This window comes from Eubalaena glacialis, chromosome 3 (assembly GCF_028564815.1).
Source record: "Eubalaena glacialis isolate mEubGla1 chromosome 3, mEubGla1.1.hap2.+ XY, whole genome shotgun sequence".
In the NCBI taxonomy this organism is placed as follows: domain Eukaryota; kingdom Metazoa; phylum Chordata; class Mammalia; order Artiodactyla; family Balaenidae; genus Eubalaena; species Eubalaena glacialis.
The window spans coordinates 65,516,209-65,533,334 of NC_083718.1; the positions used below are offsets into that span (position 1 = coordinate 65,516,209).

The following is a 17,126-nucleotide window of genomic DNA, read 5'->3' on the forward strand; positions in this document are numbered from 1 at the left end:
CGCGGCCTCTCTTGTTGCGGAGCACAGGCTCCAGACGCGCAGGCTCAGTAGTTGTGGCTCACGGGCCTAGTTGCTCCACGGCATGTGGGATCTTCCCAGACCAGGGCTCGAACCCATGTCCCCTGCACTAGCAGGCAGATTCTCAACCACTGCGCCACCAGGGAAGCCCGCAGCTTTCGTTTTAATCAGGAAGAACATCTCCTACCATGAGAATTGTGTTAAGTCTCAAGTGAGTGAGCCCGGAGTGGCACAGATAAATGCTTTCTTCCTCAGCCTTCACACCTTTGTCCGCCTGAAAAACACAAGTCTTACTTCCAGACCAACTCAAAGATCATCTGCTCTGTGAAGTCTTCTAAGATTCCACCAGGACCCAAAGGATGTTCACGAAACGTATCTAGCTCTCATCATGTGGGGCATGTGGGAGGATTGCACTTCCTCATCCCTGTGGTCGAGTTGATGTAGCTAGTTCCAACCCTTCCAGGCCAGAGCCACGGCTGGGGCAAGTCCTTTGGAACCCTCCCTCCCTCTGCTATGATAACTGACAATGTTCCATATGGTCGCTGCTCTGTCAACCTGGGTCCCACAGGGAGGACGACAATGACATGCAGCAGAGCCCCCAGCCAACCCTCCACAGAGTGAGAAATAAGCCTTCATTGTTTTCAACAAGTAAGACTATGGAATTGTTTTACCGTGACACTAGCCTGCCTGGACCGCTGCAATCACCTGTCCTCACTTGTCCAGTTGGACTGCTTACACACTGCCTTTACAGAGCCAGTCACATTGTTCTGCAATCATTGCTTCCATTTCTGCCCTGCTCTCTTCCTCCAGACTGTATGGATCTTGAGAACAGGTACTGTGTCTTATAAATTCTCATTTGGTAGCTGCTCAGTACACGTTCTTAAATGAATGAAGAATGCATGAATAAGGTACTTGATCACAGAATATCAAATGAGATCACATAAAATGTAATTCTATAATCTTGATAGGCACAATCTTCTTTGAAGGTGGAGATGATCCCAGATAATCTTTTTTTTTTTTGGTCACACCCCAAGGCATGTGGGATCTTAGTTCGCTGGCCAGGGATTGAACCCACACACCCTGCATTGGAAGGCGGAGTCTTAACCACTGGACCACCAGGGAAGTCCTGATCCCAGATAATCTTAAGTAGCTCTTCCCAGCCTGCTGACACCATAGTTATCTCATGGGAAAGGGATCAGAACAGGGGGAGATGATCTTCATAGCCACATGGAAAGACTCCACAGTGCCCCGCAGGCCTCCTCTCCCAACTGTGGTTCTGAACAGAAAGGACTGTGGCTGTGACCCATGCCAATAAGGGTGTATGTGGGCTACCCCAGAGACAGGAAATTATTCACACAACAGTAATCAATGAATATTCATGGATTATTCACCCCCAGGGCAGTAGGGGGAGGAGTGTCACAATGTAACCTGGCAATAACCAAGGATTGACCCTACCAAGCCTCAAGTCCCCTGCGCCTATAATGGACAGCACGTTGTCTGCTGTCATGAGCTAAATGGTGGCCCCCAAAAAGATATGATCACTTCCCAGTCTCTGGAATCTGTAAATGTTACCTTATTTAATAAAAGGATCTTTGTAGATGTAGCTAAGGATTTTGAGATGAGGAAATCATCCTGGCTTATCAGTGTGGGTCCTAAATCCAATGACACATGTCCCTATGAGAGACTCACAGAGCAGGTGAAGTGAACAAGAGGCAAAGACTAGAGTGGCCACAAGCCAAGAAAGCCGCAATCACCAGGAGCTATAGGAGGTATGGAATGGATTCTCCCCTAGGGTCTCCTGTGACACCTTGATTTCAGATATCTGGTCTCCAGAACTGTGAGAGAATAGATTTCTGTGGCCTCATTTGTGGTCATGTGTTATGGCAGTCCTAGAAAACTCATGCATCTGCCAACTCCACTGGTTTTAGATGCCCATCTGGGCAGCACTTTGGCATTCAGTCTATAGTAGCCTGGAGCATTGGGATCCCTCTGAGTCTCCCATGCATTTCCACAAGGGCTTGGAATCATCCTTGTTCCTCTCCTCCCAAGTACTTCAATTCAGGCTTTTGTGAGGGGATTCAGGCATGACTAGGCAGCAGGGGCCAAGGACTCCTCCAGAGAGACCCCTTGAGGGCATCACAGAAAGGAAGGCTAGTAGGACAGGGTGTAGTACTGCCCCTGGTGGGGTGGGGCCCTCCCAGACTTAGCTCCGGATCTCTTGGCACTTGTTGCTTAAAACAATGATAAAGGGGCTTCCCTGGTGGCGCAGTGGTTAAGAATCCGCCTGCCAATGCAGGGGACACGGGTTCAAGCCCTCGTCCAGGAAGATCCCACATGCCGCAGAGCAACTAAGCTCATGTGCCACAACTACTGAGCCCGCATGCTACAACTACTGAGCCTGTGCTCTAGAGCCCGCGAGCCACAACTACTGAGCCCATGTGCTACAATTACTGAAGCCTGTGCACCTAGAGCCCCTGCTCCGCAACAAGAGAAGCCACCGCAATGAGAAGCCTGCGCACCGCAATGAAGAGCAGCCCCCTGCTCGCCACAACTAGATAAAGCCCGCGCGCAGCAACGAAGACCCAACGCAGCCAAAAATCAAATAAATCAAATAAATTTTTCAAAAAAAACCCTTAAAAAAAAAAGAGAAAACAGATGGAATAGGACTTTATGAGGATTAAAAAGATAAACTTATGCAAAACTTCTGTATATAAGTAGGCATTCAACAAGTGGTAGTGATTACCATGCAGCAAGCTTTAGGTTTCTCCCACACTGACATCAGTATGGATGCTCAGAAATGGATTTCCCATTATCCATCAAAACATATCTCGAAAGCAAGACAAGCCAGGAGCCTGAAGCCTGGAAATGTATTTCAGAGACGGAGGCGGGAGGCGGGGAGGGGGGGGGCGTGGCCCCATCAAGGTGGGAGAACTGTCCATCTGGCTCATGTGCTTGGAATGAACTATGGAGGGTAAGGGTCTAGCAGGGAGGCCCTAAGGAAGCTGGAAGCCCTCTATGGCATGTTGAGAGATACAAATTCTCTGTGACCTCTGGTGTGGGTGCTTGGGTTGTGTAATAGCAGCCACAAGGCTCAGCTTCTCATTTCTGTTGCACTGTTTCGCTGGGCCCAGCCCAGGCTGATGCACGTGGTTGGCTGCTGCTGCTGGGCCCACCTCAGCTTGTCCCTGTGCTGCCTTTGGACAAAAAGGAGAAATGCTGGCTTCTTGGAGCATGCACAGGATGTGTGATCACAGCGGGAGGAATGAGTGGGGCTGCAGGTGGAGGTGTGAACTGAAAGAGGAGATTTTTTGTGTGAATGTGGTTTATTCCCAGAGGCCTCTTTCTGTCAGAGAAGGCAAGAGGGCCTTGGGGGGGGGGGGTGACCAAAGGCATTCCCTTGGGCCTGGAGCCTATTTCAAATTAGATATCCTCAGCAAAAGCTTTTAGGTGCAGGTTCCAGGCCGAGTGTGCTAATCACTGGGTTGAGATCCCCTGTTAGCTGTGCATCACCAGGGCTGCCAGGGGGCCTGGGAAGAGCCACACTTGTAGGGGGAATCCCCAGCACAGGAAGCAAGTTTTCTCTAGCTTCCATTACAGAAGCTGACTTTGAACTCCCACACACCTGAGAGCTTATCAAGATACAATCTTGTATTTTCTTCTGTTGTGTCATATGTTTATATCTTGTTTCCCCAAATAGAAGAGAGCTCCTTTTATGGCAGGAGCTGTAACTTATATTTCTCTTATCCCTCATCTAGTCCCCCAACTTCAAGTACCTTTATCTTGCTTTATCCTCCAGAAACAAACCGCTTGTAACTCATACCATATTGTTGCTAGCATCAGTGCTTTGCTCGTCATTCCCTCTGACTGGAAGGCTCTTCCCAAATTTCTGCACTTGATCAACTCCTACGCATCCCTCCAGACTCCACTTAGAAACATCTCTCACAGGAAGCCCCCTGAACCCCAGGCTGGGTATGACACCTCTCCTCTGTCCACATGAACTCAAACTCCTGTTCTCCACACGCCTGTAGGTGGTTGCCCCCCTTCTTTGACCTGAGCTCTTCAGAGACCAGCAGTGTGAAACATTCATCTTCGTATCTCCACTGCCTGCCACGTATCTCCACTGCCTGCCAGGCAGTACGGCCTCAATGCATGTCTGTTGGACCTAATTAAAGAGCTAGTGTGTGGTGTCCTATGACTTGCTATCAATTGATTATGGAAGATCCAGCTTAGGAGAGAGTTGTGATTGCTACCCCAAGGCCAAGAAGGTGGCCCTGATATGGTTACAAGCAGGTTCAAAATGAAGGGCTGGGGACATCTTGGCTGGAAAGAATGTCCAGTTCCAAGGTCTGGAACTTCTCAGTGCTTCCAGCCTGGGGTCCACAACACTCTCCATTAAGGATGGGCTCTGATGGCATCTCAGGAGGGTCTCTTAGAGAGGTAAAGGCCCTGAATGCCCATCTCACCTCTCCTATGGAGGCACCAGAGCTTGCAATTGTAGAGGTTGGAGCCCCTTCCCTCAAGATAAGATTTGACCCATGCAAGTGAGACTTTACAGGTGAGCCTCAGAGGCTCAGCAGTCATTTCCCACAATGCCCAGGAGATAGATATTCAGGAAACCCAAAAGGAAATAGATGGGGAGCTCACTCCCCAAAAGACCACGGTATGAGGGCAGTGTCCCCCCTGGTCTGACTCAGGTAGATCCACTGGGGAGATGAGCTCCTGTAGGGCCCTAGAACAATAATACTGATGCTGGTGACCAAGCCTTAGTACTGTATTAGCAGTTTCATTGTATCTTCTTCTGCAGAGAGAGATTAAAAACTTCTACATAACTCTCTGAAGGCCAAACATAAGGTGGATATTGATTTTGTGATGAAACTGACCATTCTACCTCTTAAGGTTTAGGCTGAACTACTCTTCCCCAGGTGAGAGAAAAATTGCAAGCTGTTGGCTTTCCAAAGGTCCAGTGGTGCCTAAATCCCCAGGCAGCCTCAGTCTCTGCGTCTTGTTTTCTCCTTTACAGTATGGCAGTTAGAGATCGTTTCATTCCACCAGAGCTCTGAGATGTTCAGATTCTAATGAGTTGAGTAGAGGTGGTCAAGCTGACTCTGCAAACCCAAAACTATTACTTTAGGAAGGCAGATCTGCCTTCAGATTTCCCTGGAACCGAAACGTTCTCTTGAGGCCCTGATAAGATTACCGGGCTGCTGAGCCTCCAGTGTTCAGATTTCCCACGGAACCGCGCTCGCCAGACTCTGGCTCGCCTGGCTGTGAGCAGCCACGCTGCGGATCAGGCTCTGAAACCTGACTCCGCTCCAGGAATGCACGCTCACCCCCTCCTGCGATAGCGCCTGGGCCCTTCCAGTCTGCCTACCCAAACTTCCCCCTGTCATTGCGGTCCAGTGAATGCAAGTGCCTGTTAAGTGGAAGCTGGTGGTACTTTGAGGGTCCCAAAGAGTGGGAGCCAGACAGGAATGTGCGGGGTATTTGGCCAGGCCTGCAAGTCCACCAGCCAAGCTCCAGCTCCCAGAGGCCAAGCAATCCCTAATTATGACCCATAGGCTCCAGCCAGCAGCCAACATATGGCTCAGTGAGAGGCTGGGTCCAGAACCAGCAAAGGCTGTTGGGTGAAATTGTGGTAGAAAATATTTAATGAAGTATGGGAATTCCCTGGCGGTCCAGTGGTTAGGACTCTGAGCTTCCTGGCGCAGCCAAAAAAAAAATATATATATAAAGAAGTAAAAAGATATCATTGAAAAAGTAGGTTACCAAATGAACACATTATATGTACCAGTATGTACACATACACACAGACCCATCATCAGTAATACTGATAGTCTGTGAGGATGAAAAGACATGATAGCCCAATATTTAATTAACATTTACTGCACAAGATCTAGTACATAATAAATGCTCAATAAACACTGAACAAATGGATGAATGACAAATAATATCTGGAAGGGACTTGGAGTTACCTTAAGGAAAAGGGCGCCTTAACTGTCTTCATCTAAATTAGAAATTCATTACTTGTTCAGTGGAAAATTAAACTTTTTCAAGCACTCTCAGGCTATTTGGTACTGCCTACAATTTATATTTAAGCAACCAAGAATATTAGTTTAATTTTGATGTCCGAAGTCTCCAGCTCTTTCTTTATTATACATTTCTCCCTTCTGGGTTCCTATCCAGAGTAACTTCACCTATTATCTCTTCTAGAGAAGAATCATATTTTCATCATAAGAGGTCTGTACTTCTCATGGAGTGCTGGACATTCCTGCTTAGAACAATCAAAACTAACATATCTAAACCTTGTTTTAAAAAAAAAAAAAATCTGATCTTTCTCCCATCTTCAACCGTTTATTTACTCATTCAACAAGCATTTGAGTGCCATCAGGCCCTAGATATATAAGATATGGCCCCTGTCCTCAAGGAATTTTCCAGGGAGAGAGCCAGGTAAGCAGACAGTTACAGTTCTGCCTGGTACTCTAATTCAGTTTGAAAAAAGTCCCGAGAGTGCTGTAGAGTCTGAGGGCATCTGTGAAGGTTCCCAAGGTAGAGATATTCGAGCTGCAGGCTGAGAGGGGAAGAGTTCCCTGTTTCTGTCAATTCGTTTATCAAGCAAGCTCTTCTCGAGAAATTATATGATTATCTAGGCACTGTGCAAATCTCTGGAGACCTAAAGACCAATAAGACAGTCCCTGCCTACAAAAGGCTTACAGAAGCATAAAAACAATACTGCCATTCTCCTTGGCATCTTAGAGAACTCTACTCATCTGGGCACCCTGGCAAGCTCAAACACAGAAGTCATTTCTGGTGTCTCTTATAACACGTGGCCTTTACTCTTCCATCTTTTCCATTCTTGCTCTCTCTCAAAGTCAGAATACGCCTGGACTCTCAGAGAAGCTCCTGAGTCTGGTTTCCTTGCTCACTCTACACATTGGTGTTTCTGCCACATCATCCCTGCTACATGGTGGCTGCCATCTTACTCAACACCACTCAATTTCCTACTGTCCATGGAGCAGAATCCAGGGCCATTCACTATCTGGCCTTTGAGGGCTGCAGCTGGCCTCTGTCTAAATTAGAAAAAGGCCCCCTTTGGGGCACAGCTAGGCAAGGAGACTTTTTACAAAGAAAAAGTAACCCTTTCTTCCAGATGGCTTGAATTCCAGCTCCCACTCACCCACTTGGCCAGCATCCGCTATACTCAGAGGCCCTGTGGTTTTTATCTTATTACTTTCATTTTTTTCTCTCTCTGCTTCCCCACTTTCCTCGCCAGCCAACTGGCCTGCTTTCCTACACAAAGCTGGCATGTTCTCCAGGCACCCATTCCTTATGCCTTCTCCTCCTCACCACCTACCTTTCTTTTATGACTTCTTTTGAGACTTAACAGAAACACTGAAATACTGTGGAACTTTTGGTCTGCAACTGCCATACCTTTGGCACTTAAGCATTTGAAAATTATATACATGACAAGATATAATGGTAAGTCTCATTTTCCCTATTGGATTGTGAACTTTTAAAAGGCATCTTTATCTTGTTTATTGCAGAGGGCTTAAAGAGGGCTGAAATAATGATTGATGTTGATAGCAGTAAAGTAACTTAAAAAAAGAAAAGATTTCCCAAAGACTTCCAGTAGGCAAGTGGGCTCTAGAGAATGAATGCTGAGTAACACTTGTTGGCCTGGTTTAAATTCCTAGTACTGGGAAGTAATATAACTCAGTTTCTCACCAAATATAGTGGTCCCTGCATGTCTCAAAAGTGGGTTTCACCTCTCTAAAGAGGGTTTTACTCTGAGATTTTTCAGGAATTCCCAAATCCCACTCCTGCATATCATGTCCCACCATGAAAAGTTTACGTCCTGGCTGAGAAACGTCACTTCTCCAGCCTCTTGGTTTCCTCTTTACTTCCTTTACCAGTGCTAGCAGTTGCAGTTCTTTTTCCAGGCATTTTGACAAAAGAACTTCAAAAGCAGTCACTGCCAACCAGCAAATCCATGCCCTGTACAGACTCAATGCGAACTGACAGGCTTCCTGGCTGGCCAAGCAATGCCTCCATCTTGGTAGAATCCCCCATCAATGACTACACGTCTTGGTTTGTACACTGGAGGACCTTCTCTTTTCACCACCCCCCAAACACAGGAAGTTGCTTAAGCGACAGTTTCAGGGCCTCTGCCACACACTGTTCCTTCCTCAACTGAGGGAGAAAAGAGTACCTTAGGAAGGAGTCCCTTGTGCCTTCTGAGAACAAAGTTCAAACTTGCATTTGGCCCCCAGGCAGCAAGCAACCTGCTTTTAAGCCTAAATCTTTGCTCTCATCTTCCATCCATTTCTGCAAGAGGTTAGACAGGTCCTAAATCGCACTGTACCTCTACCTGGGGACCTGAGGCACCCTGTACTTTCAGAGGAGGAAACCCACTCCTAAAGCAACTTCTTCAGGAACCTTCACTCAGCCCGTGGGCATCCCCGGGGCCATCTCCCTCCTCTGCCCTGAAGCTGTAGTCAGCCAGAGAGGATCTTATCGCTCTGGGCTATCTTTGAGTAGACTTGTGAACACCCACTGCTGGGCTTCCCTCCCACCCTTTCCCAGCCCTAATCTGCGTGGAGTTTCGCCAGTTTACAGATGTTTCCAGAGGGTCCATCTCAGCCTCTGGTGGATCCCACGGTCCCCTGCACTTTATAAGGCCTCCCTGAGGGTGATATCTGAAGACAACTGGTAGAGCCGGATACCTAAATGCAACTGCCCAGGACAGACCTATTGCCCTCACAGAGAAGTCACAGCGCTTTGTAGGCCAAGCAGTGAGGTTCACTTAGAAGAGCCAACCTGGGCTCTGATGTAGAGCCAGGAGCGGGGAAGAGCTAGCAGAACTGACTGTGAATCTTGAGAGCGCTGACCACAGCCTTGGGAGCAGCAGTTCAGCTTTTGAAAAGGGTGGGAATCACCTTGAAAGCTAGGTAACATTCACACCTTCTCTTTTCTTCTTTTCAAAAGCAAGCCCAAGACTGGCTAAGACTGGCTTAGGGCTAAATGTCAGGCCTCAGTTTCAAGGGGAAAATCTGGGGAAGCCTCAGGATGTGGAGAAGGCAGGGCGGAGGGGAATACACCCAGCCACTCCTCCACTGGAGGGTGGTTCCTGGATCCCACTGGAGCGGTCCCAGGAAAATCCCAGGCCGGGCAGTGGTGGGCTTCACCCTGGAGCCCCCCACAGATATGTGGCCAGCACACTCCCGTGCACGCAGGGACATACAGGGGAGTCTGAAGTCTGATCAGAAGAAGCGCCATTTGCCCACGAGGGGAGCTTTTCAGAAAGTTCTGAAAGAAGATGTGACAGACAGAAGCGGGACTTGAGAAGCAAGAGGGCGACCGGACTCCAAATCCAATTTTCATCGAAAAGGGAAGCCAACGGACTGGCCAAAAAAAGTGCCTCACGTTAACAGTTCTGTTTCTCTTTCAATACCCATATCTTCAGATCCAGCGGCTTCTGCTTTCTTGAGAGTTTCTGCTCACACGTTTGCCCATTTACAAAGTTTACAGCACTTTTTTTTTTTCTGAAGCATTTAAGTCCCTAAGCAAAATACCTGGATCTCTAGAAAGGCCCCTCCCCTCTCCCTGAGGTCTTCCCCCGCCAACCCCCTGCCTGCTCAGAGGGGTCCCCTAGGTAGGACTAGGGGCGAGCCTCCGGAGTTGGCCAGGAGGCGTGGGAGCGGCGGGCATTCGCCGTGCTCCCGGGGCGGCAGCAATGAGCCCGGCGCTCCCGGCTCCCCGTTCGGATCCCGGCCCCGCTCGCCGCCCCGCCCGCGCGCCACCGGCTCCTTTACCTCCATGTCCTCCAGGTGCCGACTCGGCGGCGGCCGCGTGCGCTCGCTCTGGCCGGGGCTCGCGATCCCCGCTCTCCGTTCGGCTCCCGCCGGGGCCGGGTTCGGCTGCGGCGGGCACAGCGCAAGTGGGCGGCTGCGCGCCCGGCTCGCTGGCTGCGGGACTGCCCCGGCCGCCCGCGCCTTGCGCTAGAGAACGAGGAAGGAGGAGGAGGAGGGGGAGGAGGTGGAGGAGCGGGAGGAGGAGGAGGGAGGGGGAGGAGGGGGAGGGAGGGGCAAGGAGGCCGGCAATCAGGGTTTAAATTTAGACACAAATCTAAACAGATACTGTCCCCTCCCGGGGCAGGACGCAAGCGAGGGAGCCACGACTCCATTAATCTGCCCAAACATGGGGATGGGACAGCCGCCTGGCCCCTCTTTCTCTCTTAGTTTCTCCAAGACCCTGGTCGTTGCCTCAGTGTCAGTCCTTCTTAACCTCTTCCTCCTTTAACATGCCTCCTTTCATTTTTCTTGCCCTAAAGGTTAGAGTCGTTCTTTCATTCTTTTTACCTCCCCTCTTTTCTATTTACTTTTTTTATATACATTCCTACCCCCCCCCCTCGTCTTTCCTCATTTAAAGAAAAATTGCACTCACAGCATACCTAGTTTTCCTGGCGTTCCTGGCCGGAGAGTGAGAACCCTCCCTGATTGATACGTTGTTCTCCCACTGCCCCCCGCACCATCCCCCCCAACAGGGGCTGTTCAGACAGTGCATTCAATGCTCAGTGTTGGACGGCGTCGACCACCTTCACCTCTGCCATCTCTTTTCCTCTCCACCTCGCAGTCTCAGATTTTCAGGAAACCACTCTCAATCTACCATCTCTCATCTATGTATCAGGAAGAGGAGGAGGAGGAGAAAAACAAGTAATCCAAGCAGAGTTTTCCAAGCTCCCTGTAGCAGTCTATCTTTCTCTCACCCTGAACGATTGATGCCTTCCATTTTGTGGAATTTCAGCCCCCATAAGCTTCTAGTTGCCTTAGGGCCCTTTTCCTGTTCCTAAGTGTACTCTAAGAAATAGCACAAAGGACAAGATCCTGAACTTCCGATTCCCATAGGCCCAACATAGCAATCCTCCCCCAGGGCCATCCCAGCTCTCTGGGCAGCAAAGAGGCTGAAGATAACAAAGCTGCATGGGAGGGACAGGGGAACTGGAATCTGGAGCAGCTTCTCTCTCTGCTACCAGTTCGTACACTGGCCATCAGCTCTAGGTGCCCCTTCTGGATCCCCCCCACTGCTCGCAGAGAGGCAGAGGGGGAATGCCTTCAGGGACCTGTGAGTGTGAAGGGCATTGGCTGGCAGGGATGCCTCTGTGTCTTTCTGCAGTGTTCTTGCATCCCCACCCCTACCCCAAACCCTGACCCAACTCACCCTGGGAAAGGGACAGTGGGCCAGGTGATCGCCAGCACTGTGAAGAGAGATATATATGGAGGAACTGATCAAAGAAACCAGCTGAGAGTTTGCTCACACTGCAAAGAACTGCCCTGATTCTGCTCCTTATCCCAACACGACCTGCAGACTTTCGGGCACTTAGATTGCTTCTTTGGGTACCAGCCTTAGAAACATGACCTCTTCCCTGTAGAATCTTCTAAGGCTTGTCTTTCTAAAACACTAACATCCCTAATGCCGAAGTGTTTTCTAGTTCATCTAACTCAGCTGAGCGTAAAGATAAGACCCTTCATTTCAGAAACAGATTGAAGGTTGAATTCCAGCTCTTCTACTTTCTAGCTATGTTTTCTGAGACAAGTCGCTTACCCACTCTGATTCTCATTTGCCTCACCTACATAGTTTGGTAGGCACTCTGAAAACAGTAGCTACTTTTATAATGCTTAGCCTCATGTACAAGCTCAAATGAATAGGGACCCAATATTTGTTTTATTGCCAGGCATTCTAAGGCCCAGTGAATGGGGCCTCCACTCCCAGGACTTAATGGTGAGTCCCTTCCCATTCCAGCCACACAGCTACAGAGGTGAGGGCACTAGGGCAGAGTTGGCAGCAAGAAAGGAAGTTTCTTGGTACATTGCAATGCATACTCGTGCTGGTGATTTTTTTTCCTTTTCTTCTTTTTAAAGGTGCAGGACTGAGTTGGTGATGGGAGCATAGTCTCTTCCCATATCTTCTAACTCTGACTCATGGGGCCTTTTCCTTTCTGCCTCCATCTAGTCCTCCTTTCTGCTCAGAACAGGGCTGTCCCAGCACAGGTTTCTGGTTCACAAACAGGATGGCGGAAGTGCCTACCCAAAAGAAACCGTTAGACTTTTAGATAGCATCACAGTTACTCAAGGTGACTTGCAGCTGCAGCCCACGCCCTGCTCAGGCCTTCCCTCAGCCATGTAAGAGCCCATGACCCACAACGCAAATAAGCTCGGCCTCCACCATGCTCCTGGGTCTCAGAACATGCAGGGTGGGATGCTGCTCCCTAGTTATTTGGGCCCTAGGCAGAGACCTTCATGAGAGGAAGGAGTGGAAAACTGGGAGAGGGGCAGAGGCCCAGAGCTCAGTTTCAGCCGCCTGAGTAGGTATGGGAACTGTGCTCCCCGTATATTCCCCTCCCACCCCTCCTGAAGGTCCCCAGAAGCCAGAATGGAAATAAACCATCTGGTAAACACCCTGTTTTTGCTGGGCTATCTGGGATTCTGACTTGCTGCTCTGTGTGCTGGGAGAAGCTGACAACCCAAGGGGAAGGGAAAGTGGCTCTGAGGGGGTGGTCCCCCTCCCTCTGTAGGTGACTGGTTGGCTCACAAGGACCCACTTCCTTTACTCTCCCCACTTCACACACCCTGGTAGTCTGAATCAGCCAAGCAGTAAATAAAGGCCAGTGCAGAATGAAGAACAAGAAACATCAGAGCAGCTTGAGCAGGGGAGCCCATATTACCATCAAATAAATACCACCAAATAAATATTTGGTGAATGAATGAGTGGATGAATGAATGAAGCAAATTAGTAGGATCTTTGCTTTTAAACCAAAGGCAGAGCCTTTTTCCATAGATGGGTCTTCAGTGGGAGAAAAGACCCCGTGGGAGAAAAGATCGTGAAAGGGTACAAGTTAAGCAGGAACTAAGTTGTTTTTTTTTTTTTTTTAGTTTTATTTTATTTATTTATGGCTGTGTTGGGTCTTAGTTTCTGTGCGAGGGCTTTCTCCAGTTGCGGCAAGCGGGGGCCACTCTTCATCGCGGTGCACGGGCCTCTCACTATCGTGGCCTCTCTTGTTGTGGAGCACAGGCTCCAGACGCGCAGGCTCAGTAATTGTGGCTCATGGGCCTAGCTGCTCCATGGCATGTGGGATCTTCCCAGACCAGGGATCGAACCCATGTCCCCTGCATTGGCAGGCAGATTCTCAACCACTGCGCCACCAGGGAAGCCCAGTAACTAAGTTTTTAAGCAGACTTGCAAAGAGCTCCAATCAGTCATTTCTTAGTAAGTGGCCACACTGTGCTGCTGATTGTCCATTTTGAAAATTAAGAGCAAGAAGCAGATGTTCTTTCATGGCTATAAATACTAACTTTAAAACATATATACTTCAGCCCTAAGTCCTGGGAATGTGGCAAAAATAAAATAAAACAACTCATTCCGCTACAAGTGACTGTCAGTGGGGAACAGAGTTGGATATACTGAAATGAAAGCACCAAGGCTTGAGTGCTTTTATGTGTTCAAGGAATGGCAGTGGAGGGTTTCTCAGAGGAAGATGGTAGCATGCGAAAGGTAAATTGAGGAGGAAGGTAGCAGGGTAACAGTTGGGCCACAGGGAGGATGTTGAAGTGTGGAGCACGCAGCCAGCAGGGGTTGGTGACCTCATGAGGCAGTCTTTCGACTGGCCCTCTGGGGATTGGGAGATTGATTACATATGGAAATTGAGCAAAGAAATTGACATGTAGAAGCCAATGGGAGACAGGATTCTCTCTGATGGGGAAGGGAGATACAAATATGCAAGGGGAGTGGGGACTGGAATGAACCCTGTGGTGCTGAACTGGAGTGGGAGGTATTGGTGTGAACTCATGGTTTTCAGTCTGTAAATACATAGATGTAGATATAAATGTGTATACATACATACATATATTTCTTAGTTTGATTCACTGAGAGGGCCTGGGAGAAATGATACGCCAGTAGCAATCAGTGCACACAGAGCCCAGATCTTGGTTTCTGAATACCATTCTCCACTAAAGGAACCAAGGGTCCTTGGAGAAAATGGCTGATTACAGGGCTGGGACAGGTAAAGAACAAGATAAGCCTGGAACATCTTGTTGTGCCAGAAAATATGGAAGTGCTCCATAAATGACAGGAAGATGTTTAAAAAAAACATAGAAAACAGATTGCAGGGACTCCTAGGACAATATTGGGATAATAATAGGATCAAAATAAACAATGATAGCAATGTATTATACCCTTTAAATAAAATAGGAGTTCATGAGTCCACACTGATATAAACAAATAAGTGAATAAGTAAGTGGAAGAAGAGAAAGCTCTTTCTCATAGCACAATGCTGACGAACAAATGTAAAAAAAAAAAAGAAAAGAAAATTGCCATATGACAACAATTACAGTTATAATAATTTTAGGCAAGAAACATCATTGGATGCTAAATCTAGTGGGTAAAAATTGAATGAGGAATAGGTTTTTACATAATTTCAAATTATCTCCCTATAAATTACTCATTAATTACAAAGGGGAAAAAGTAACATTACAGAGAATAAGGCTAACAGACACCATATTAAGAAAGTGGTCAAAATAAACACCACCAGGGCTTCCCTGGTGGCGCAGTGGTTGAGAATCCACCTGCCAATGCAGGGGAGATGGGTTCGAGCCCTGGTCTGGGAGGATCCCACATGCCGCGAAGCAACTAGGCCCATGAGCCACAATTGCTGAGCCTGCGCGTCTGGAGCCTGTGCTCCGCAACAAGAGAGGCCGCGACAGTGGGAGGCCCGCGCACCGCGATGAAGAGTGGCCCCCGCTTGCCACAGCTGGAGAAAGCCCTCACATGGAGGCGAAGACCCAACACAGCCAAAAATAAATAAATAAATTAATTAATTAAATAAAAAAAAAAACCACCACCAGTGATGGGACAAATTGACATCACATGCTACCTGATGGGCTGCAATAAGAAGAACACACCATCATTTCTGTGGTATTCTGGTCCAAGGTGCATAACCTGAATGTAATCATGAAGAAACACTGGACAAGTCTAATAGGAAGACATTCCTCAAAGTGACTAGTCTGTGATTTCCAAAAGTGCCGATGTCAAGAAGGTCAAGGGAAGGCTGGGGAAGGGTTCTAGGTTAAAGGAGACTAGAACCACATGACAATTGGGTTGACCATGTGCTTCTAGGTTGGCTCCTTTGACTATAAAGTATGTTAAAGGAATTATTCTATATACACATATCAAATCATCACAATGTATACTTTAAGTATCTTACAATTTTGTCAATTATATCTCAATAAAGCTGAAAAAAGATTATTAGAATTGGCAAAACTGTAAGAAATTCCGGGTGAAGGATGTATGGGAGTTCTTTTGTACTAATCTTACAATTTTTTCAAAGTTTAAAATTATTTCAGGGCTTCCCTGGTGGCTCAGTGGTTAAGAATCTGCCTTCCAATACAGGGGACATGGGTTTGGGCCCTGGTCTGGGAAGATCCCACATGCCGCGGAGCAACTAAGCCCGTGCACCACAACTACTGAGCCTGCGCTCTAGAGCCCACGAGCCACAACTACTGAAGCCCACGTGCCACAACTACTGAGCCCACATGCCACAACTACTGAAGCCTGTGCACCTAGAGCCTGTGCTCTGCAACAAGAGAAGCCACCAGAATGAGAAGCCTGTGCACCACAACGAAGAGTAGCCCCCGCTTGCCGCAACTAGAGAAAGCCCGCACAGCAACGAAGACCCAACACAGCCAAAAATAAATAAATAAAATAAAATAAAAAATTATTTCAAACTAAAAAATTAAGAAAAAAGGTGGTGGGGATAAGAATTGAGCCCTTCCATTTCTTTTTTTTCCAGACTAACTCCCTACCCAGTCCCTTCATCATCTGTTCCTCCCCCCCATCCCCCCCCCCCAGAGATCCATAGGATGGGCCAGGGGCCTGTTGACACTGGTGATAGATGATAGATGGATAGATAGATAGATAGATAGATAGACAGATAGATATTGGGAGAAGAGAGAGAGCCTAGTCTTCTGGAATGATAGTGGATGGAGACAGGAAGGGGAAGATTATACAAATCTTTTTTGTACAAATATTTTTGTGATGTTTCAGTGGTTGAAGCAAACACATGGATATTTAAAGTTTTGAGGAGAGATTTAACATTAAAAAAAAAGGGAAGAAAGAAAACACAAGAACCAAAGCAAGTTGGACTGAAGGAAGGCTGGCCATGCACTGAGAAAGGGGTTGGGAGTCTACGGCTGAGAAGGGCCAACTAGGGATTTCCTGGGATGAGGCTGGGGGAAGCCAAAGAACAGCATTGACAAAAAAAACCAAAGGGAACGGTTTGGAGGCCTCAACAGATTGCAGCCTTCTCCTTCTGAGGCATAGTCCAAGTTCAGGAATGAAATTATACAGATCTACAAGGAAACCCAAACCTTCTCAGCCCTAAAGTGTATCATGCAGAGCATCTGAGCACCAGCTTTAACTCTGGATGTAGATTAGAATGACCCAGGGTACTTTGAAAAAATAGCTATGCCTGACCCGCCCACTTCCTGTAGGTGAACACAGAGTGGGGCCTGGTGTGTCAGTTTATTTTTAAGCTTCAGTAAAGACGTAAATCTTGAATAGTCTAAGCCAATTATGGAAATAACATTCCTCTTGCCAGAAACTGGTTTAGAGAGAAATATGTGAGGAAATTTTGGCCAATGAGATAAAAGGGGAAATCTTTATCCTTTCTGCTAAAGAAACACATACGAAGAGATGCCATGTAAATATAAGGTGTTGTCCTACCTGATGTAATGCCTGGAACTACAGCAACTATTGTGCTACCACATGAGACAAAGCTGGGAAGATTCAGGACATAAACTCCATGAGGACAGAGATTTTTGTTTCTTTTTTTTGTTAGTGTATATCCCATGTACCTAAATCAAGGCTGGACACAAATAGTCATTCAATAAACATTCATTGAACAAGGAACCAATGGCTTTGTTGACCAAATGATTTTGTCGAGGTACTGAATTGACCAACTCCGGAGGGACTATCCCCTGGAATTCTTGTTATGTGAAGCAATAAATTTCTTTATTTCAAAGTTAAGCCATTTGAGTATGACCTTTTGTTATAGCTAAAAG

General features: G+C 47.6%; 1 protein-coding gene and 1 long non-coding RNA gene across 3 annotated transcripts in view; both read right to left on the bottom strand.

Annotated features, from left to right (window-relative positions):
• RCSD1 (RCSD domain containing 1) overlaps positions 1 to 9,911 on the bottom strand; it is a 65,745-nt gene extending 55,834 nt beyond the window's left edge. For both annotated transcript variants that reach the window (XM_061185763.1, XM_061185761.1), the window contains exon 1: positions 9,828 to 9,911. In XM_061185763.1, coding sequence (XP_061041746.1) covers positions 9,828 to 9,833 — 6 coding nt within the window. In that variant the 5' untranslated portion in view covers positions 9,834 to 9,911. The remainder of the gene's footprint in view (positions 1 to 9,827) is intronic.
• A 2,159-nt stretch (positions 9,912 to 12,070) lies between these two features.
• The window catches only part of LOC133088003 (uncharacterized), a 37,390-nt gene continuing 32,334 nt past the window's right edge, over positions 12,071 to 17,126 (bottom strand). The window contains exon 3 of the long non-coding RNA XR_009700473.1: positions 12,071 to 12,095. This is a non-coding gene — a long non-coding RNA (uncharacterized LOC133088003). The remainder of the gene's footprint in view (positions 12,096 to 17,126) is intronic.